Source organism: Melanaphis sacchari, unplaced genomic scaffold (assembly GCF_002803265.2).
Source record: "Melanaphis sacchari strain LSU unplaced genomic scaffold, SCAv2.0 Contig0_pilon_pilon, whole genome shotgun sequence".
In the NCBI taxonomy this organism is placed as follows: domain Eukaryota; kingdom Metazoa; phylum Arthropoda; class Insecta; order Hemiptera; family Aphididae; genus Melanaphis; species Melanaphis sacchari.
This window is the reverse complement of record NW_020270366.1, coordinates 21,872,156-21,898,660: the sequence shown is the minus strand read 5'-3', so window position 1 is coordinate 21,898,660 and position 26,505 is coordinate 21,872,156. Positions and strand designations below refer to the sequence as shown.

Genomic DNA, 26,505 nt, shown 5'->3' with positions numbered 1-26,505 from the left:
TTCATCAAAACTCTATTGAACCCTAAGCCTGAAACAATAGTAATACCTATTAAAACGAAATAATTTTAAATCATCTTTGATTCGACCACACATTTATAACACAACCACTTCATGGTGATCTATTCACATGTGAATAATATGGAATAGATAATCTTGTCGTTCATCAAGTACATATTAAATAAATGTTAAAAATCTGAAAAACTTTAAACACCACACATCACAACAATTAGTAGAGCACTAAAACGTCTTGATCTTTATATTATTTTTAAATTTTTTAAAGGAAACTGAATCATATAATTCAATTTAAATGAAATGTAAACTATAAACAATAAAATATATTATATTATTAGAACTATTGGCCTTAGATGCTGATATTATAAAAATCAATGATAATAATATCACTAAAAATCTTTATCTAGCTATACATATTTTTAAAAATGAATAAGTCAATTAACTGACAAAACCAAGTTCGAAATACATCAAACCCATCCTTTAATGAAGCTATAGTCATATATATCAAAGAAAATAATCTAATGCAAGGTTCTTATATTAATATTTTTTATAAATATATTTCACATAGATTTTATATCATGGTAAAAGTTATTAATAATAATCAGTTCTTCCTGGAATTACTTATTAGTTATTAATTTATTTTATTTATTATGTTAGCTAATATATAATGAACATTATAACCAATTTAAAACCAAACATAATACGTTATACAATATTCCATTATATACTAGAAAAGCCTGAAATTAAATCATTAATATATTTTGTTTGTAATTTTCATTCAAATTATTTTTATTCATAACGAACTATTAAAAGTAGTTTGTATAATTGAAATGTATTCAATAGAAAATTTCAAAAATACATAATTTGTAATTAATTTTTCTTTTGTGCTTAACATTGAATGGAAGTTAATTGAAGTTGAGTGAGTGTGTACATAATCTCTATCATTTAAATAGGTAGCCTCTTGTTAAAATATCATGCTTATGTTTTATTGTTTCCTCATATATCGTATTAATATAATAATTAATTATGTCATGTATTAAACAAAAATTACTTTACCCTACCCTACCGTATTACTATTACAATGATTAATAATAATCTTTACACATTAAATAATTTTTGAGTACGTATGTATGTCTATTATTGAATTCTTCCTAAACGGATAGGTCAATTTTGATAAAATTGTTTGTGTTTGAGTGGATCCTGAATGATTTAGATTCACAATTGAACCCAACCGATAGGTGGCGCTGAAATTAGGTTAAGAAATTATATATTATGGCATTGGGTCATTCTTAAAATAATAGATTTTTTTTATTACAATAGTTGTATAGTATTGGTTTTTAAAGAATTTAAAATAAAAAAAAAAAGCAATGTCACGTATTTATGGAAAAGGAAAAACTATTGGTTGACGTACACGGAATTCATAAATATCTAACCTAACCCGTTGGTTAAGAAAAAACAATAGAATATCGATTGATGGATAATGTAAATTTAAGAAACCGGGTTGCAAACACGTGCAAAAATGAAAGTCAAAAGTAACGTAACGAACTCTTTCAAGACAGTGATACATGCACAAGAGCGCCCATAAAAAAATTCTCAAAGGGAGGACAAAATTTTAATTTTATCCATGAGATAGGAAGGGGTTTAAAATTTAACATTATACTAATATATTTTATATATCAAACTGGAAGATTATGAAATAATAATAATTTAACCAATTAACCATAAAAATTATTTATTGAATTTTTATTTGATTAATAACATACATTTATTAAAATATTAATTTACAAATAAAAATTTAAAATTTCTTTTTTTAACATCAAATATATTTAATACTTGTTATATGTATTCATTCGTTTTATCATCAATTTTTTCCCTATGTACGCTTATCATACATAATCCATCAAGTCCATCTTCACTCATTGTAGATCTTGTGTAAACTATTTTTCAAAATTTTTCAGGGGGGACATGTCCCTTCCTTGTCTCCCACCATATGGGTGCCCTTGCGCATGCATAACTTCTCTGTCTTGCAATCGAATAGTATGTCGAGTTGGGCATTGACTATTTGTCACATTTTCAAATTATGATCGACGCTATTAACAAAGAATACCAAAATTACTATGCATTCAAATACAAAGTTGAATCGGTGAATATTCCAAGGAGTACATTAATTTGCGTGATGCTGTTTTCGGTAACGTAGAACAACTAATATCAATGACATCGGAATCGCATATATCTTTCCATCATAATTTATTGGTAGTTCGCGTCTTATTATGCAAGAATATATTCAAGACGCCACGTCTATCGTACACGCGTACCGAAAATCAGATTTGTTCATTACATTTATTTACAATACAAATTGGAATAAAATTAAAATTTCGTTAATGTCAGTTCAAGCAGCAATGCAACACCACAATATTATTGCACGTGTCTTCAAACAAAAATTAAAATCGATGACGAACTTAGTTACACATCACTCTGTATTCAATGAAACACCTTTCTGGGTATATTCTGTTGAATGGCAAACATGAGATTTGCTATACAAACATATTTTTAATTAGTTGATCAAAAGAGCACAACTAGACAAAATTGATAAAACTGTTTCAGCAGAAACTCCGGAAAGGAATATTGATCAAGAGTTGTTTGACATTATTGTTACTGCTAACATAATCCATGGTCTGTGCGGTGCTCTAAATATGATTGCGCTATACATAGACAATAGAAAATGTGTAAAACGTTTCACAAAAGAGTGTATAAATTATATTATACTATTATCGATGATTATTTATTGTGTATCGTCGTAGAGACACTGACAATGGTGTTCAATCATATCAATTGCGCATGTCAAACAGTGGAACGGTTGATGTTGACAATCACTGGGTAGTTCCAAATTTTCCATTGATATGCAAAACGTACAAAGCACACATAAACGTAGAATTCTGAAGTTTGGTAAAGTCTATGAAATAAATTTGCAAATACGTTTATAATGGCAGCGATATGGCTATAGTTTTAGTTCAAATTATAAATAACAACGATAAAATAACGCGTTGTCGAATGGGCTGACTCATTAGCAATATTGAAGCAGTTTGTCGCATTTTGAGTTTACCCATACGTGAAAAAGACTGCAATATATTTGGCTATAAATCTTGAAAATGGGCAGGATATTAATTTATCAAAGAGGCTGTTTTACAACGCAAGCGTTAATAGTCTCAAAAACTATACTAATTGCATTTTGAAATTATGTGATCGACCAGATATTTTCGGTAAACTTGCTAGGACATTAAAGTATAATGATGTTCCACAATTTTTCATGTAAAATAAACAGTCAAAAAACTAGGACCCACGAAAGGGGGCGTTCTGATCCGAGGACATTAAGGGTGTTAAGACATATTTATGGGAACTATATGAGGCCAGTTATACGTAATCTATTCAAAGCAGAAAAAGTTCTTCTTACGTTTGTTGTTAGCTGATGTTCCTGGATTGACGTCATTCCAATATTCACGAACAGACTCTGGTATTTTGTGCAATACGTACCATAATGTGTATCACAAAATTTATTTGTTGGACGATGATAACCATTAGGATCTCACATTTTCAGATGCAGTATTGAGTTCTTATCTTCATAAAGTTCACCAATTATTCACTTTAATGTTGAATATATTATGTTTTCTGTTTTTATCTTCTGTTTACTGGGACAAATATAAAAATTAAATGAGTGATGAGAGTCTGCATCACATTCGGTTCGTAGTTCAAAATCCTAATATTGATTTTTCACCGGAAATTATAACGAGACGTTAATAAAGATAAAGGATATTTGCAATCTCATTTTGAATATACCACTCATTTATTTTAATACGTCATAGCCAAACTGCCTAAATATAGATATCATTAACAGTGATGTTCAGTGCGAACAACAATTAGATGCAGCTTCTTTGATTACTTTTGTTGTAAATAATGAGAAACTGATTACTGCCGAACAAACAAAAAAAAAAAAAAAAACATATACGATTTAATTAATTTGTCAAGTGCAGTACAACAAAGCGGATTCGTTTTTTTGGACTCACCAGGTGACTCTGGCAATACATTTTTCATCTAATTTATTCACACATTTGTCTATAAAATAATATTATTGGCAATCGCTTCATCAGTTATTGCAGCAACTCTGTGTTTAATAGTGGATGACCTGAAAATTCAACACTTAAGTTGCCATTGAACGTTCATCCAAATTCAAATATAATGTACCACATAAAGAAACAACTTGGCGTGGCTAAAGATTTTTTAAAAATACTAAATTATTGTTTGAAATGAATGCACAATAGCCAACAAGTATTCACTCGGAATTCTCAATAGAACAATGAAAGATCTCAATGAATTATTGTCTGGTATTAACCAGATTTTCGGTGGCGTTCTACTGCTGTTGTCCGGTGTAATTAGACAGTCGTTACGCGACCTAACGCGCTACACGTGTGGACGGAATTAACGCATGTTTAAAAAATCATATCTTTGGCGAAATGTTAATATAATACCCCTTAATATGCATGTTCAACTGCAAAACGATCAATTGACACGGTCATTCTTCAAACAGTTGCTTAACATTGATAATCGAAAAATTTTAGTTTATGGAAATATACAATCCATCGAATTGCCAGGTAATTGTTGCAACATCATAGCCACGAAAGATTTTTTGATTGAAAACTTTTTCAGATATGCGCAATAATTGCATTAATCATGCGTGAGTTATTTTGGCTAGATAAATATTGATGTTAATTATTTTAATTTCAAAATACAACAGTAATTTCTTGACAATAAGATGTCATTTAAAGTGATTGATATTGTTGTTGATCCTAACAAAGCAGTCAACTATCCTATTTAAATTCTTAATTTCATTGGATTTACCAGCTTTAAAAATTATCATAGTTAAACAAACATTTTATTTTTGAATTTAATTGCATCTAATTTGCAATGATTTATCAAAGTTTACGAAAAAGTCGTAGGAAATATTTTTGTTGCTATTATTTTGAACTGCAAGTTTTAGCGTAAAGTTGTTCTCCTACCACGTATCCTAACAAGCTCTTCAGACTCATCCATTCAATTTTGATGCCCACAATTTTCAATTATACTATTAGCCTAGCATTCGCAATGAATATAAGTCATCATAGGTAAAACAATGGCATTTGTAGGTTAGATTTAGTAAATCCATGTTTTTCAAATGGCTTATTATATATTGCGTATTTATTTTCGAGTTGGTAAACCATAAAGTTTATTAATTTATACATATTAGAAATTGATGAAAAAAAAATTATTTATTAATTCACATTAGGATAATATAAAAATAAACTTTATTTCTATTACTATTAAGATTATACATGTATTTTTTGTGCATATTTTACTTTTTTAGCATAAATAAAAATATGACTGACACGGAAATGATTTTCAGTTTTTCTTTGTTTTTTATAATTTATTTACAATGAAAATTATTCAAATTTACATAATGTTCATATATTATAAGTAAGGCTTCACATTTCTCTGAAATGACTTAAACGGATGAATTTTGTATGGGCGACGGAATGCAAGAGGCAGCTAATTGATAAATAATTACTTATATTAATATTAACTTATTATAAAACATCTTCGAAATTAGAGGTTTGACGTATCATTTCCGGTTAGAGTAATGTTTAGTATTTAATTATTTATTATTGAATTAAAATTAAACTCACTCATTACAGAGATATATTTAATACTGAGGTATACTCATAACTTATTAACATCGGGTCTGATAAAAGTTAAGAATGTGGGTTAAATAAATTAGCAAAACTAAAAAAAAATTAGATATTTTGTGTTTTTGGATCATGTATTTGACATTTACGATGTTAACTAATTTTGATCACGTCCAAAACAAATAAAAAATTGACTATTCTTAGTTGGTATTGATATTATCAATATAAACATCTTAATTTAAAATCTTTTTCGTTTTATCTGTAACACTACTTTTTCTTCATATAGTCAGCTTAGCAACTACTGTTTTTTTTCTTTAAAACGACTCCAAAACTTGTCCTGAACATCTGTCTCCTCCCATACTATATAAACTGAATTAGGATAAAAATCAAGAAATTCAAATAGTTTTCCGTCAAAAGTCTTGAAACAACAGCTAACATTAAATAAACTATTGTTTTAAAGTTTGCTCTACAGAGTATTATTATATAACCGTTAATAAAGATTTTGTTTTAATATATGTAATTAGTTTAAAAATGTAAACAATTTTAAATGGCATTTTTTAAACTCCGTTTTATTAAATGATAGTTAGATTAAGAGTCAAAAGAAAACGTGACATTTTTATTCTTTTTAGTTGTGGTGTGCCTATGTTCTAAATTATAATGTATAAACAATTAAGTTTTAATTTATTATTTTATAAAACTATATTGTTTATTTAATGTTAAAGGTAATTTTTTTTTTTTTTAATTCAAATATTTAATTTGATTTGCATCTGATTTAGAAAATCAAAACAGTAATTCACTGCATTTGCATTAGTAATATTTTATTTTATAGATAAAATATTTCATTTTAATAATTAATTTTCATTCGCATTTTTCATCTGAATTCGCTCTTTATATTTTTTCATGAAAAAATGTAAGCATTAGGATTATTTTCATAATGTATATACCATGATGTATATATATTTTACAGTTTTTTTTTTTATTCATTTGCTATTTGAATATAATTTAATAGTACTGTGCAAACCAGAAAAAAAAGGACAAGCAAATGGAATATTTGAAATATTAGCTTCCAATACAAAACGATTTAACACGTGTAATATAATTTTTTTCATGATATAAAAATATTATTATTTTTTTTTTTTTGCCACGCCTCTAGTACTTATGTTTTCGATTAGTTAAAAGTTAATTTTAACAAAACAATTAAACCAACATAAACATTAGTTCGATTAAACGATTTAATATATTTTATATTTATATACTTTGGATTAATTTCATATATTTTACTTTAAAGACAGAACATTTTTATAGTATTTGTGCCCGTTTCCAATAAATTTACGTAAACGTAAAAATGGCAAAAAATAATATGGTATATTAATATTAATATTTTATTTTTAAATAGTAATATTATAATTTGAAAGATTTAATCAAGGAAGATTGTTTTTAATGTAATTTAACTATGGAAACTAGTTTTTTTTTTCATTAAATCAAAAATAAAATAATATGTAGTTCACCCCAAGTTCATTCCCTAGTTCAGAACTTTAATTAAACTTTGTGCTATAGGCTATATTGAGAGGGTAACTAAGTTTGAGAACCACCGGTAGCTACAGGTTCTTGTATACATGAAATCCTCAACGTCATGAAATGTAATTCAAATGTAAAGTCTTCTACACTAATGCAAACAATTCTAGGATACATTATTCGATGAACGAATGATACTGTACATCAGTTATATTTAACATTTAAATATATTTTTTGTATATTTATAAAAATGATTTAATAATTATTATAATAATCATTAATTACCTATGTATGATAATTTCATCGAATAAATAAAAAAAAATTAAATATATTTTCATTTAACTAAACTAAAAGTAAATACACGCTTTTGATTTTCAGTTAAACTATAATTCGGGTTTTCGACTTTGTCACGTCTCAATGTACATAAAAAATTCAAATTGTTCAAATACATGTCCTATAATATAGTCCCTTGCCATTTACTAGCCAGTAACGTAATTTTTCACCGGAAAGAAAACGGTCAATAGGGAGCGTGAAAAATGCCTTTTATTTTATAAAATCGTAATAAGGAATGTTGACAAATTATTCACCTCATTTTATCCACTTAGGAATAATCTAAAAAAAAACTAGTGTTAACAGGCCTATATGTATTCATTTGAAATTACATTTTCTTAAAGAATAAAAAGAAAAATTAGTTGCCTTTTTTAAAGTTAAATTTTTGAATCGAAAAAATATCAAAATAACGCACTTATTACAATTTTATATAAATTATTACTACACAGTTTGTTATAATAGAGATTCATGTAAACTTTAATTAATATTGATATTATAATTATTTGTATTTTTCAAAGTACGCATAATTTTTAATAATTTGTAATTTATAAATAACTTTAACCCTAAATGTAATTATTACCGGAAACGCTGTTTAAAATTTTAAAGTTCTATAAAAACTAAATTTAATTTATATTAAAACAGTTCATGTAAATCCTTTACAGTTAATAATAACAAATAATTTATATCTTATTTGGAAAAGTTTCAGGTTTGTTTAAACTTATTTTATTTATAACTTTTTAATTTTTAGTTAATCTTTAAATCAACAATTATATCATCAACAAATATAATATGAGTAAATACTTTTATGATATATTTTGTCAATAGGTAAATCATAAATTTTAATAATGTATCATAATAAAATAATAAATAATATATCTAACGCAACAATCATGTTTCGTCGTGAAACTAAAATCTAATAACATAATTAAGTATTAATTGACTTGCCTTATTATTTAAAAATGATAAAATTATTGCTTTTTATAACGATATAATTTACATTTTATTAGCTGTTCTAATGACTAAAATTAATGTTTAAAAAATATTAGATCAATTTTAGTTAGTATTTTAATATTTTAGTCAAATATAGTTATAATTTTAGTTATATATAATTTTAAGTCAAAGAGATATGCTAAAAAGAACAAAAAAAAAAATATTGTAATAAAATTATTTTAAACGACATTTTCTCATCTCAACACTTTTTAGAACGGTTATACAAACAAATACTGTGATTTATCTTTGTATTCAAATGTTTTATTCCAACAGAAATATAACTACAGTCATAGGACTTTCAAGTCTATAATAATTTTATCCTTAGCTATCTAAATTCATACAAAATTATAGTACGTATTATTCTTATATTTATTATTCTATCGAGAAATCAGTAGAGTTTTGTTAAGTATAGAAATTATAAGAGGCAAAAAAAAGATGAAAAGTATATTTTTTTTATTTTTCCCTATCCATATTCATAAATTACATTATTGTTATTTGGTAATTGGCATTTAGTGAACACGTTTTATGTTCTAAGATAACTTATTGTATTTTAACATTGTTAGAAATATTACAGAATAGTAAATTGAAAAGTTGATATCAGTTTCTTCGTCAGTATCAGATTGTTCAGTATCTGACATAGTTTTATACTCTGCAGTCTGCATAATTTTTATGGAATACAGTGTATTTGTGAACATCACCTTGGGCAGTTTCAATATCTTGTTTTGAAGCCATTTTTTTTTCATCAGATTCATCGAAACCAACTGTAAAATACATAGTATAAATAAATAAACAATTTACTGCATATATAAACATGGTATACCTTGTGCGATATGTTATCATGAACTGTTGTATAGTAATTTTTCATAATGGTATACAAAATAGATAATACAATATATAAGTAATACTAATAATGAAATACATAGCTTTATAGGGTATATATTTTATATAATACATACTATAACTATTTAATAATAATAATAATTACTGAACAAATCACTTATGAATTTATCGTCCGACTTCTCGTTTGCTATAATTTCATCTAAACTTGTCAATATACTTTCATCATTTATAATATGGATGGTAGTAGGTAAAATAATAGAGAACAACAAATATACAAGTATAACAAATAATACAGACGTAGTCACTCAGGTGTACAGTAAATACTGAGTGCGTGAATACGTGATGAACATCTAACGATCAAAATATTCAAAACAACGAATATTGATATCAAGTTATAAAAACATAACAACTGATAACAACATTTTGAGAAGCCTGGCATATTTCAAAATATTAAAATGCATGTAACTTCTTTTGTAAGAATAGTACCATGTTTTTTTGATGTAGTTTAATTCGTTTTTGAAAATACTACAATTTAACAGTTATCATTTTTTCTATCAGATTATCTGATAATAATATAAACAAATAAACGCACATATGCGTCAATGGCCTATCAATATAGTTTGTCATTGACGCATATGTGCGCCAATGGCAGAGAAAGAGTTAAGTAGAGTGCCTTTTACGTGAACCCACAATTTACCACGATATTGACATACTGAATTCCATTGATGTTCCTTCACAGTTTTGCAGGGACATTTGGGAGTTTCAATCAACTAACTCGTAGCGTTAGAAAATAATTTTTGTATTCAATTCGTTTTAAGCTTAAAAAAAAAGCATAAGTCTTTTTTTGTAATTCAATATACCGTCGTCGTATATAATTTATTTAATATAAACTGTTCTATTACCTAATATGTATTGAAATTTCTGTCAAACTATTAATCCGTTGTACAAAATATGAACACATTTACATTGAGTATTTTTCTTTTTGTTTCTAGAAACTACTTGCACAATTTAAAACAAAAATTTTTGACTATGTTAATTTTTTTTCCAACGTGATAATCAATAATAGTATTACTAAATATTTGTAAGTCAATGTCGATGAATTCATATTATAGTACTACTATTCACTAAGCATACAATATAATTTATTACTATAATTGTTGTTGGAATTATCAAGTATAAAATACAACAGTTGTTCATAAAGTTGAAATAAACATTTTTTAGAGAATACTTATTATATAACATGTGTATAGGACACAATTATAAAAAAATTACAAAAATATAAAAATTATTTTAAATAAAATAAAATATAAAATTAAGTATAATAAAACGATCAACTATGGATATTTTGTCTTGATTTACTAAGCCTAATAATATTAAATATTTTTATTGATTTTTTATTTATTATTACCAATATTAATATAATACGTAGAAATATGTAACTAGTTACCTATCGTTTATTAATTAATTTAGCTTTATAATTAAAAAAAGTTTTAATTTCAACACTGTTATTACAATAATATAATAAATTTATTTTGTGATGAACATAAAGAAATTAAATTTGTATTAAGCCTGTATTATGTATTTATTATTATTACTATTATTACATTAACCCGCTAGAATAGTCAGCTCCCATTTCGCCTCTGTTTCATTTCACCGAATTTAAATTTAGAGTATCTTCACAAATTATATACTAAATAATTTTATTTATGTATTGTGTATTTATATACAATTCCGTACACCATTATTAGGTATCTTTTATAAAGTAATAAATAAAAAAAACTTTATAATTTCATAATAATAATAAAAATAATAACAAACATATAAACGAGTTTTTTAATTAAAATAAAATTACTCATTGTGTTTAATAAAATAACTAATATTATTCAAATAATCAATTTATTTTATCTATTGTGATTTTGTGATTTTCTCCTTAAGACAGCAAATTTTTTGTTTACAGCTTAAAATATTTATTGATAATTTTTTTAATTTTTTCACGTCGAAAAAATTACATGTAATCCTTAACCTTTTTGTTTTATTTTCATCATGTATTATATATATATATTTTGATCAGCTGCTTTATTTAATGCATGATTCCAATCTTCTAAATCACTAGTTATTCATCATATTATTTAAGTGGTTTCAAATATATCGATTTAATCCAGGTGTTAGTTCGTATAACTGTATTTCAAAAAATAATTTAAAAATTCTTCTTCTTTTTGATTATTCTCAGGTTTTTCACTTTCAATAATTAGTCATAAATTACCTAGCTATTCTATAGGAAGTAGAAGTAAAACCGAAAGTTTACGAATTGACATTTTAATAAGTAAATCCCTCCAGTAGAAACATAATCTTTTCACAACCATGTTTTAAAATAAAAATAATTTAGAAATTATGCGGTGAAATAAAATTATGACAAAACGGGATATGGCCTAGTTAGGATGTATCAAAAAGAATTCTTGTTGGAGTGTCATCTTATACCAATAATTTAGTTAATTGTTAATAGTAGCACTTTGTATACTTGTTATATACTTGAAAATAATATTATCAGATAAGCATTTCATTGAAGAGTAGATAAATAAACATAATAAACGGTATAAGGTTATACAGTACAATATTTTGCCTAATACAATCGACCGGAACAAAAGTTTTCAAATTTTAATAATTAGTTACTAAATATTTTTGGAATATCAAGAAAACAGAACAACATAGTGAAGTAATGGAAGTAACTTTAAAATCACTTTAATTTAGTATAATAGAATAGTCTAACAATAAAGTTCTAACCAGTTATCTACAGTTAAATAGAAAATATTTCTTTTTAGATTCACGCCAACTTGATTTTATTTGGAAAATTTTATACTTTGACGGGTTTTCATATTTTTGTTGTATTGCATCATATTATTTTAGATTTACAAACAGATATTTGGTATGCGTATATAAATATATAATAATATAAAAATCGTTTTATATCCATTGTGGCGTATATGTCCCATTGTGTTTGTACTCTTGTTTATTATTCATGCCTTTCGTAGCTTTTGATATCGTAAATAGTATTAATATTTTGTACACTAAATATTCTTGATTTACGCAAAAAAAAGAGTTGAATCTTATTGTAGTATTTAAGATTTTATTGCAATAGCAAATATTAGATGAGTTAAACCGTTGTTTTTAATAAATTCGTATTATTGTGTGTACGATTTTTGAGACTTTTACATCAATTACTTAGATTGTTTGTTATATTGTGTATCAACTTGATATCTTAGTTGATAATTCCGCAACTTTATTAGTTTTAGTTCATATATTTTGAATTAAAATTGATAATTTTGTCATTAATTGTTTTTAAAATAACAAGTATCAGATAATACTTATTTTATATTACCTCTATTATTATCTAATCTTATATCTTTATGTATACTTGTATGTGTTGTATTCGATTTTTTTATTTTTGTGATATAATAATTATGTTATTTTTTTCGATGAAAACTTTTATATACATTATTAATGTGTAAATTATTAATATTATGTTTAGACTTTTAAAGGTATCCAATTATTAAATGTCATAAAATAAATAGTGGAAAATTGATTGATGACAAAATAATGTAATTTATCAAAAAAAAAAAAAAAAACATGGATCTAAAAACAAAAAATAAATTGAACATATAATATTAAATTAAAAGGAAAAATAAAATAAAAAGTTTACTTAATTTAATATTTGATCACATTTAATAGACAATATAGTCAAATTATAGTATAGTTTTATAAAGGATAATATAATACTATGATAATGTATTAAATATTTTAAAATGTTTTAAACTTTTTTCTTTTTTTAATAAATATTAGTTATAAATTCATTAATTTATTATAATCGTAATCTGTACGCAACATAACTTTAAAAGCTTGCTAGTATTTTACTTTTAAGTTATAAATTAAATGGTATTACTAAATGATTTATTATAAAGTTTAAACTATAAAAAATATTGTTAAATTGTTTAGTCCATTTGCAAATTTATCAAAAATTCATAAATAGCAATAGGTATTTTACATTTATTGTAAAATGACATAAAAAAAATATGCATATATTTATTTTCAATTAATCAGCTTTATTAATTGTTTGTCCAACACTAAACTAAAGTAAATGTTGTTACATAAATGTATATATTATTTTTTCTTTCAGAGTGCATGCTTTATTAGAATTTTATTGTTTGAAAGTAAAATACATTACGATAATTATTATATTCCAGAGTGCTTTGAATAGTTAAAATGATTCAATAATAATTTATATGTTTGAATTAATGTTAACAAAAAAACAAAAGCATAAAAAAATATAAAATTAACGATTATTTGTAATCGTATGTAGATAAATTTGTAACATTATATAATTCGTACATATTTACAATTAAATACAAATACTTCAATTAAAATATTTTATTTATGTTTTACTTTCTGTGTCTGTAAACATATTAAAATAAATATTATTTAAGTTGTTATGTTCTATTTCCATATTAAATAATAAACCAAATAAACATAAATACTATTTACTTGCATAGTAATCTTCTTTTTATCGTGTCTGGAATATACTAATTAGATGTATATTTAACCAATAAATGTATTACATTTTGTCTATTTAGCTGACAGTTCTCAATAAACTAAGTAATATTCGCATTTCAATTGTTTTTTGCTTTACCATTGTTTCAAGATTTCTAAACACTGGTACAGTGATATCTGAAAAAAAAATCTTAATAATATAAAACGAGCAGTCATCTTGATCCGCTTCAAATCTAAAGTATTTGATGTGATTATTGCGTTAATTATAAAATATAATTTAGTAAATAATATTATTTTTATCAATTACAAATTATTTAAAATTGTAGTTGTAAATATTATTTCATAACCAGTTGTTTTATTCGTTAAACATGTACGTTTTAAATTTTTAGGTCCTTATTTGCATTTGTTTCTTCACAAAAATGAATTCAAAAAATAAAAATACTTACATTATAAAATATATAAACAATGATAATTAATATAATAAGTATAACAATTAAAATTAGTAGAGTATTTATGTTTTAATTAATTCATGGTCACTATATTAAGCTGAAGCAATAAATGTGTAAATATAAATGTGTATTATATTCACAAACAATTGTATTTTAGATTCCTTTACTACACGTGCAACTGCGTTTAATTAAATAATACCTACTTTATATTTAGGTAACTAATGAACACAGTTTAATTTTGTGTTTTCAAAAACAATAATGATTATTTCCTTCATACAGAATTGTAAAAAATATAACAATTATATAAATGGTGTAACTATAACAATACTTATGACTTTAAATTAAATTATAGGCATCTAAATATAGCCACAAAGCATAATATTATTATTTTACAACGTGTGATTCTATAGTTGCAACGGTGTTATGATTATTTTACGAATAAACACAATATTTCATATTGAGATAAAAGACCAGTAATTATGAAATTTTGAATAACTCCTAGAAAATTAAATTACATGAATATTATATGCATTTGTCATTGCACTATAAACTAAATTAAAATAATTTGATTAATATAAGTAGGTACTAAAGTGTTAACTATTACCGTTGTCTTGTTGACACGTATAAAGAACAATTTATCAAAAAATGTTGTTCTCTATTATAGTCATTGCTTATTATTACGTACGTACGTACGTGCGTGTGTGTGTGTATTATTTACCCAATAATAATGTTTATATTAATACATTAAGTTTTAACATATAAAGAAAAATTTTAAGTGGTAAATATGATTTATTTTATGTTGATTCCAACAAATTAAAACATAAAAATTTAAAAGTCTATATAAATTGAAATGTAATTCCTTTTGCTTACTTAACGTTTATCTTCTACTTCAATTTATTTTTCCTTAAAATGTATACATTTCAATTTTTTTTTTCGTTATAAAACAATATAATTATTGTTTACACAATTTAGTGATATAATAATATAATATTCCAAACTAATAAAGTAAAAAAGAAAAAAAAATTATATGATATTATAATTATGATTTAAAGTATTATAATGGAACTCTAAGGTAATTATTTAAATTTTTTGTAATAAATAAATAAGTAGGTATAATCATAAACAATTATCATGAGTTATATATATTTTTTTTTTTTTTTAAATATGATAAAGTAGGTATTACTCTGTGTATGGCAGATGTAGAGTAGACGTGTTAAATTTAAATTAAATGATATATCAATATTTACGAAAAACAACTCTTTGAAGAATTGGTCTATCAGCTAGTATTGCTAAGTATATTTTATAATATTCATGATATTTTTTTTTAAATTAATTTATTTTAAAATTATTAATACAGTGGGTTAAAGTATTTTTTTTACGAAAACATTAAATTTAAAAATATCATTGTGTGTATAAAATATAATAATATACATAAAATGTCATATACTCACAAAGATTTTTTTACTTAAAAAAACAATAAATATCGTTATTTATAATTTAAACATTTAAGTTTATCCAACTTTAAAATTAAAATGTCTATATGAAACAAAATAATGTGTGTGTATAAATATATATATATTTATATTTTTTTGTTTTAGCATGAACACATTGAAGAGGTTTATATTAAACTTTAAAACTTTAGCTATGAAAATTGCTCATTTTGTAAATTTTTAACTACAAAATAATGTATGTCTATGTATTAAAAATATTTTTGCTGTCTTTAAAAAAAACTTATGTAAAATCTTGTGTTAAGTTCCCAAGTACTTTTACAAAGTAAAAACAGTCTTACTCATATATTTTATAAAAATAGGTAAAATTAAAAAATTAGAATTTTAAATGTCATTAAAAAACTCCAAAAAAGTTGAAGTATTTTGAAAATTTGAATATGATTAAAAAACTATCATAAAAATATCAAATATTTATAGTTTTCCATTGTTTAAGTATAATCTAAATACGATTTACTATTCAAATTATACTCAAAATTGAAAATCAAAGCATTTTTAAATGTTTTATCTTGTTTACACAATATATATATATATATATATATATATATATATATATATATATATGAAAAAACTCGCATACATACTTTGTAAAATCAGTATATTCATCGTTCCGCTTAGAATCTCTAAAAATTAGAAACAAATACTGTAATTGGTTTCAAGAAACTATAAAACAAAAAAAAATATGTGTTATCAAAAGTGTATAATTTTGTCACGAATAAACAAAAACAAAATGCTGATTACTCATTAAAAATAAAACAATTACAGTTACAATAGGAATGGATAATTGATAAATACATTTGTTATTTATTTAAGTGTTGAGTATTTTTAATTATATAGTCATTCAGTTATGAAATATAATTACTTTTGATCTAAGAATAACTTTTAGATTTGTGAGCTAATATTCGCATATCCCCTTTTAAGTGAATGATAATATATTTATAATGCGTTTGAAAGAATACACCAATGCCAGTCAAAATATAGGTATTTGAATTTTCCGATACTGTCGATACATACATATAATAATACAACAAAAAAATAATACAAAAATTAAATAGACTATTGTAATGTAGTAATATTGCAACAAATAAAGGGTGAAAATGATATGTTTTATTATTTACAAATTTATAAAAACGCCATTTTACCATGGTAAAATATAGGGTTTATGAAATAATGTGTAATAATAGGTAGTTAACTAACTGATTAATATGCATAATATACAACTGCGTAATATAGAACGTTCAGATGTAAAATGGTTATGTTTAAACGAAAGATAAATAACAAAACACGTAGGTTATATATAACTAATTATTTATTTATATTTTTAAAAAAGAAAAAAAAAAATCAGAAAATAGATAAATGTTCTGCTTTACAGCAAGAACCGAATGTACTTCATTATTTAATAGGCACTGTAATTTATGTGTTTGAATTTAATGTAGTATTAATAATAATATACAATTAAAAAATATTCTGAGTTAAGGTTGTCGCACAATTATTTTAATAATATTATTAAAATATTAGTTAGTATAATATGTTCGTATTATTTTTATTTAGTCTCAATTGTTTTAAAAATTACTAAGAATTTTAGATTTTTATTTCTTAAATGTACTAAATAAACTCAATTTACTTTAAAAAAATCTTGAAAGCATTTTTTTTATTAGAAAAATATTTTCAAATACAAAAAAATAAAAAAAAAATAAAAAAATAAATATTATTGTAAAATCAATACATTCGTTGTTATGATCAGAATCTAAAATAATGATTTTTTTTTTCATTTCTTTCATATACACTATATTTTGTTGTCGAAATCAAAACTAATTATGTAAAAATATAGAAATATATTTAAGTATATAAATAAATAAACTATGATCTTTTAGTTCTTTACGAGGAATTTAAAATTGAAAATAAAGGTATTTGTTTTTATGATATTGCTATAGGTATGATTGTTTTTTTCTTATATCTAATATCTATATATTATACATAAATATTCGAACGAATTATTTTAATGTTAACAACGCATACATATATTTAAGTACATAAAGTACTATTATTTGTAAAAGTAAACCTGTGTTTCAGGATTATAAACAAATTACGCTTTTTGTTTTAACATAATTCCCGCTCGTATAGGGTAACAAAAAACTTGACTCGTAAATTATGTAGACTAGGTATATTATTATATAATGGCACAATCAAGCAATAATACGATTATACAATACCGAAATGCCACAAAAAGAAAAAATATTCAAACAAATACGTATGATATATTATTATACTAATAAGTAACAATTAAATTATTTAATAGCACCATTATACGTTCAATATTATTCAATATATTCATACGTGATTTGTACAAACTGTCGAAATAACATACTAATAATAGTTAAAAAGTCAAAATAATCTGTGCGTCCATTTATTTTTATTAAAACCATTTCACAAATCCATTAAATTAATCAGCGTCGATTTCACCATCCTGATAAATATTATAAGTTTAAAAACTCGCTATTTTTTACTTCAAGCATTTTTCATGGTATTTTTAATACATAAAGGAACCAACCCTGTCCTTCAAAACTTCGAATGTAAATAAAAAAAAAATTAAAAATATTCAATCTAACGTAAACTTAATATATAGCGCAGAATGAACATATAACTTATGTAATAAGTTTGGACGTGTATAATTATATTGACAGAATTTATATTTTATTATTTATGTTTGATGAGATATTTTAATATTTCATATTCTAAACGGATGATGTGTGTTTTTATAAAGTTATTTTTTTCTGTCTGTCATCATCTCTTGGGGCTGTACAAATGATTCTTTCTTAAATTTTATTAGTGTTTTATAGTAGAAAATTGTACCTAGTTAATACTGTTAGACATTTGTCAATAGTAAAAATTCCCTGTAATTTTGAAATTACCAAAAAAAAAAAAAAAATAAATAAATAAATAAAAAATATGAAAAAAAAGTAAAAATAGAAATACAAAACCGATTTCGTTTGTTTTTCTGTAACAATATGCCAAGCTGTATAAATAAAGTAAAATACGGTTGACATCGCCGGAAAGTATTAATTATTTAGTTTTTTTATCATTATTATGTTTTAAATATAAACCTATAAAAGTTTGATTCAGCTTTTCCTGTTAAGTATTGTGAATATTGTGTTTGTGACGTATGGCTTTTGGCATAAAAGTACATAGTGGAGAAATATAAAGAGAGAGAGTGAGAGAGAGAGAATGAGGTGAGCGAGAAAAAAATTCTCAATACGAATAAAACCACCGTGCTCATGTGATGGAACGGAGGTAGTTGACTGACGATCTGGAACGAGTTTCAACCCTTTGCCATTTGTCAGATGATAATAATATAATAAGTGTCAATTGACGAGAGTGCTACAATTCTACAAAATACTTCGCCGTAAATATTGCCGAATGGCGCGCGTGTACCTATATGGGATGAAAAAAATCGCTTCTGCGTTGAGCGTCAGCGATCGTACGGTGCTATTATTATATTATATTACCGCGCGAAGTGCTTACCATACACGCTCTTATTTTCACCCGTCACCGCTCTCTACAACCGCACAATAACATGACGTTCGACACGTTGTGTACATCGTGTAAATTACATTTCGCAGACGAGTAGCGCCTACAACCTCAAAACCGCAAAAATTTTACGATATTTGTCGTGCCCGTAAAAAAATTAATACGTATTTTTTAACACGTATATCATATTGAAATACGATTTATTATTGTCGTCAGCATATTTAATCGCACGGCGGCTAATGCGATACGGCGGTGATGATGATGATGATGATGATGATGATAATAATAATATAATAAACGTATAAATGTTCACATTATATTGTGTACTTAATGTCGGGCACTGAGTAAAATGTGCTCACGCTCCACGAAGCTCGCGCATAACCGTCAAGTATGGCACTTCGGAGGATTATTTTATTATTTTCGACGCAGCGCAGAACCACTCGACGACGCATTTTGTACGTACGTCAATACGACGTGGGTATATATGTATAGGTACATATAAGGCGTGTGATAATAATGTGTCCGTTCCTTTTCCGGTCGCCGTCGCGTTTACGTCCGAGAGACGTTGAAAACGGTTACCGTTAAACGTATTACTATTATCCCAGAGGAATAAAACGCCCGTAGCGTAAAATGTGCGTTTCGATGTCAAAACATCCGGAAAATAGTGTCCATAGACAAAACGTACGAAAAAAAATAATACATCTTCGGAATAAAATATGGAGGCGAGCGACGGCGGCGTGGCACTTCCCACCTCACCGCTGCACCTCGTACAGTAGTTTATCGTTCGCTGTGCCGATTGATGGCACAACTTTCGGAGCGACGATTGAATGAAAGTCAATAATTATTAGTCAAAGCCAGTACTATGTGTACAGAATTTCTGAAAAATTCATTTCAAAATATCCATAAGCGAACTCAGTCGGTGATGAATTATTTTCTCATGCACGTTTTTAAATCGGTATTGGTAAAACTTGCGGTCGTTTGACGAAAAATAGTTCAATTATAGCCAAACAAAACTGAAGGGTAATTCAATTTGAATATTTTTGTGAATTCTAAAAAATGTAAATAATTACTTTTTGATTATTTATATTATGATATAATATAATATTTTGTATACATCTGAAATTATTATGAATTAAACATCGGTATTAAATCGAAATGCTCATAGTATTATCACTCTAAATTTCATGAAAGAATACTTTCATATTATATTAAAACAATATTACCCATGTTTTTTTTTTTTTTTTTTTGAGTAATATCAATAATATTAATGTTTATTTTTTAATTGTAAATATAAAGATTATTATTATTATTATTATTATTACTCTTTAAAAGTTTAATATTTATGTATGTTTATTTGTATAGGATGAATATTTTATTTTGTTTCTCGAATTTAATTTTTCTGTTTATTTGGATATTTTTAGATTTGGATATTCTATTATTTATTCCTAGGATATTTTTCACAAAATATTTTTTTTTTACATATTATTTTCTCTAACATATTTTAAAATATATTGAGTGTGACTTTTCAAACATAATATATAGTTATGTGGATAAATTTTTTTCTTTAGAAATGGATTCGGACAAATAATAATAAATAATATAACTTATAACAAAATACAATAACAGTTCATACCATATTTTTTAATTTTAGATTCTGAGTGGAGCTATGAATTTATCGATTTTACAACACAGTGTGTGTATTTTTTTTTTATTATTACCCGATTTATAGTATTCAAAATGCTTTGATTTTCAATTTCAATATATTTTCTGGTAGAAAAATGAATCTAGTTGGTAATTTTAGGAGGTCAAAATTGAAAATTCCCCAGTACTTTTCAAAACAATCGATAAATATATGTATATATATATATAATCGTTTTGTTATTTTTCAATGCATAATAAAATCATTCATGTTTCTTCTATTACGGTGTCTTATTTTATAACAAATTCTGTTCTCTTTAAAAGACCAATAAGCTATCTTTTTTCAATAGATCGTTGTTTCTTGTTGGATAATTATAGGTAAGTGTTTCCTTTTCTCCACAAATTAAAAATCATTTATTATTCATAAAACGATGTCTATATTATGTCATTTAAATGTAAGAATAAATGATTTGACTTTTATATATCAGAAGCAGCACAAATTAATAAAGTTAAAATGACTAAAAAATGAAAAACATACTATTTACTTTGGTTAACTATTATAGATGACAAGAAGAAAAGTTAATTAAGAATTAGTTTCTTTACTTAAAAATGTATAAACTATAAAGATATGTTGTTTTTTCCATTAATATTTTTCAACTATTTTAATTAATTTAGTTTTAAAAAATTAAAAAAAATATAAGTATACTAATTTAAAAATTTTAACATGTCGTTGATTAATTCAATGAGAAAATTTTTTTAGATTATTGGAAATTATTAAAAAAAATATAATATTTTTAAATATATACATACATATATATATATACCATTATTGCAAAAAAAAATATACATTAAAATTACAAAAATAGAGTTGGTATATACATAGAAGTGATAAAAAAAAAATAACTGTGTTTAAATTTCATTAATTTAGATTTGTGAGTTATCAAATAAATTACGATTACACGAAATTATTTTATTTTACATTCTTGGTTTTAAACCATATAAATAAATTGGAAGTTTTAATATGTTTAAGTTAATTTTTAATTAACGTTTGTCATATTATTTTGCTGTTGTCTTTTAACAGTTAAACAGATCACTGTAATAAAATATAGATGAATAACTGTCTATCCCTTACAACTGTAATACATAAAACTCAACTGTATAATTTTTTTCAGGTGGGGAATGCTAGTATTATAAATATTATAGTATTACACAATAAAGTGACCAAAATTACGATTACTATTTACAAGATCCATTGATTTATTCCCATATTTTATGATAAAATTAAAATTATTGGTAATGTAATTTAATTTATATTATTATTGTTCATTTCGGTAGATTAATTTAATTTTTACCAATAATATTGCATTAATTGTATAATTAATATTTAGTTATTATAAATTATAGTATACATATTGTTTATTAATTATTATCATCAACTTCTGAATAAATACCGTCTAAATGTTAAATGGTGTGAATAGGTTCGTGGCAATAGTTTAAAATGATTACCTAATATAAATATTTTGATAATGTCATAAAATATTATTCTGTGTTTAAGTTTGATTTTGTCCAAATTTTAACTTAAAATATGTATAAGAAAATTTGTCTTTATAAATTTTTGAAATATTTTGATTTCAAAATAAACTATTTGTGAAAAATTGTATGTGCTTGAAATATTAATATGATTAATACAAACTTTCTCATAAGTTATTATTATGATTATTTAATAGTATTATAATTATGCATAAATGATTTTTTATATACTTAAGCATTTAAAATTCAAATTTTAGCAAAATTTGTCAAACATCGTTATTTTGTAGTAAAAAATGTTTAAAAAGTTTAATTTTTACATCTATGTTATCAGAAATTAAAACAGAGTCTTATTTGGAGTCTGTATATTTTTACTCGTGCAGACAATTTACAATAATATGGTGTCTTAATAATTCATTTACTTTTGATGTATTTTGGAAAAGCGTGTAAAATATCAAACAATAAAACTATTTGTATCGAAATAATTACAATTTTTTTTGTTATAAGTAATAAAAATCTATTTTGAAAAATGAAATAGTGAAATAAATATTTTGAAAAAAATGGCTACATTATAACAGGATTACTAAAAAAAAAAAAAGATAAAATAGTAAAAAAATTCTTATTTTATTATTATTTAGAACCTGAAAAAAAGTTAGTTATTTTCTAATTAAAATTTTGGAAAATATTAAGTTTTTATTGTTAAAACTTGAAACTGTAATACAAAGTTACAAAGTTAAGTTTTAAAAATATTTTTCTTGGAGATTTTAAGCTTTTACGAACATCAAATATTATTTATTTTATAGGCATAATGGCATTTTAAAAGTTAATTCCTTGGTTAATAATATATACAGTCTACCGCATTACTAATAGTAAAATAAACTCTTTTACAGCAATATTATCATATGATAATCATATAAGCTGACTCTGCATCATTTTTTTGTATGCAATAATTTATCATAGAGTTAAAATTTAACTCATATAATACCGCAGCTTAATCAATGACAAGATACACTCGACATCTACTGGCTATTGTACAGAAAAGCGGTTACTTACTGTCCTTCTTTTTTACTTATAATTATGATTTATGCATCACTTTTTTTTAAAATATTTATTTATGAGCCTTAGGTCAAATTTACTAACACAGTTACACAAACAAATTCTAATTAGCTAATATTATATATGTATGTCCACATAAAAAGCTTTTAATATGCTAACAAAATAGATACAAATATTTAAATATTTATGAATGAAAATAACATAATATTACGCATGAACATAACTGTATTATTATTGCTGTGCAAATTTCAAACATTCACTTGTACACATTTGTAATTCGATATTTCTTTATCAACTCTTCGTGCAAACATATCTAAGATATTTAAAACTTTGAGACATTGTTATAATAGTTATTGTCATACCCAATATAGATAACTATTTACATTAGATGTGTTTTAATTATTATTTTGTAATAACAATTATTAATTTTTTTTTGTGTAGATAAATACTTTTCTATTTAATTTAACCAGATTTATGAATACTGTTTCATTTAAAATAATAAAATAACTTTAATGTTAGAATTATATTATTTCAAGATGTTTCTAATATGATAATAAAGAAAAATCACCAAACTTGGTAAATTTAATTTATTTTATGTACTTTTAGCTATAAAATGTATGAATTAAATAATCATAAAATTGAGCTATAAAGTTTTTAAAGTGACATAGCTTTTTGTTTTTGTATGATAGTATAATGTAATAAATGAAGAAGAACTTAATAAATTATAATATACCGTTGAATTATGCTATTTTTATTAGTTTAAATGTTGGTTATTAATAAGTTATTGAAATAAAAACTTTGTATAAAGCAATATCTGAGATTAAAAATGTGTACTCAAGAATTTTTAAATTGATACTATTTATTTAAGATATTGTCTGAACTTTGAAGCATGGAAAATGTATACTAGTAAAAGCAAAGAATTTTTACATAAAATTATCATTATATTTTATTATGATTGTTCTTTAGAAAATATCGTGTTTGTTTTTTATACTTAAAAATATTAATTATTGCTTATTTTAAATTACTGTAGATTCTGTTTAATAATATAAAAATATTTATATTATAATTTATTGTAATTATTTTTGAGAAATAAGATAGGTACTGTACCTTCCTTAGATAATTTGATATTACTATATTATTACGTTTGTATTCAAATATTTAGAAGAATAAATTATGGTATGCAAATTACTTGTTTATTTATTCATAACATAATATTAAAATTACTCTTAAAATAAATTTTTTTTTCCAATAATACCAAAGTGATTGATAAAAACGTAGTTTTTTTTAAAATTAATTAATGGTTTAAAATTATTTTAAATGTAATACGATATTGGTAGTATTTTACTGGAATATTAACTAAATATTTCAAAATAATTGGAGAAATAAAAAATAAAATAAAAGTTACAAAGTCCTAGTTTTTGGTAAAATCGAAATTGGTTTTATATTGTACTTACAAATTAATAACCGAATACATTTTAACTAGATATTAATATTAGTATTTTAAAAAAGGAATTGTAATATTTTGGAAGTTTTAAGCTATTAAAGGAAATTTTTCAATCAAATTTCTTGAAAATTTAATATATATTTCCTCATACTTTTTCTTATTGAAATTTAAAAGTATGGAATATAATATCTAATTATATTTATTGTTAGGCGTATGAAGCTCAAATTGTTTTAAAAATCTCATATTTATAAGAAAATAACGAATTTTTCTTAATTTATTTTATTTATTACATGTTAATTATAATTTTTAAATTATTAATCTAAGGGACTTGAGATTTTTCATCATAATTTGTTCAAAATACTGACACTCATTTTAAGGTGACCCAATTTAAGCAATTTAAATTTATGTAGTTAAGTTAGTGGTATTGACTAATAAGTTAGTAATAATAATAATATTATACCATATAAGTATAAAATATAATAATTTATTCTTATCTTATAATAAAATACATTTTTTTTTTTTTTTAATTAGTTGATAATATCTTATAATACTAAAATTACTATCAAAAACATAAATTATAAAATATCCTTAAAATTAAATATTAACATACCGTCTGCACTAATAATTATTTTTTAAATTCTATAATTTATCAATTTAAATTTAACACATTTAGTTAATTATAGTTACCTATAATTATTATACTTACTAGATAACATATTGACTTTTACTATTTTTTTTGTTAAATATCTTAATTTACGAAAACATAATTTATTTTAAATATTTTATCCTTTTTTTTAAATTTTATTATTATTTTAAAAACAAATTCAGAGTGCTTTTTACTTATTTGGAGTTAAGTAATTTTAGTAAAAATAAAATTTATACACATTGTTCAATGTCCATACATTATATGTTTAGTATAATGTTATTGTATTTTTTTACTAAAACATATCCAGTAATATAAATAGTATTTATATGAGTACAATTGCAGTTAAACTGTAATTTTTTTTTTTTACCATGTGAAATTTAACCAAATTATAATATCATTTTTCAGGATGGTTCGATAGAGTTTGAAGAATTCATCAAAGCTTTATCAGTGACGTCCAGAGGAAATTTGGATGAGAAACTTCACTGTAAGTAAATAATTAATTTTTTTACTTTCTCTTCACATTTTATAGTAACGTATATAAACAAAATACGTGGTGTTTATATTTAGTTATTAAATACAAATAGTATACTAAATATTTAGATTTATTTTACACCTATATATATTCAAAAATGATAAAATAATATTCCGAAAAGGAAAACGTATTAATCTATATTTTAATGCATTACTCATTATAATTATTAAATGAAATTTGTGGTTTGTTTAATTCGTGGTATTTATTATCAAACTATTTCCCTGGCATAAACTTCAA

The 26,505-nt window shown here is 23.5% G+C and overlaps 1 protein-coding gene across 1 annotated transcript in view; it reads left to right on the top strand.

The window, feature by feature from the left end:
- The window catches only part of LOC112593516 (frequenin-1), a 117,807-nt gene that overhangs the window by 30,167 nt on the left and 61,135 nt on the right, over window positions 1–26,505 (top strand). The window contains exon 6 of the mRNA XM_025337928.1: window positions 26,142–26,220. Within this exon, the coding sequence (XP_025193713.1) occupies window positions 26,142–26,220 (79 nt within the window). The remainder of the gene's footprint in view (window positions 1–26,141; window positions 26,221–26,505) is intronic.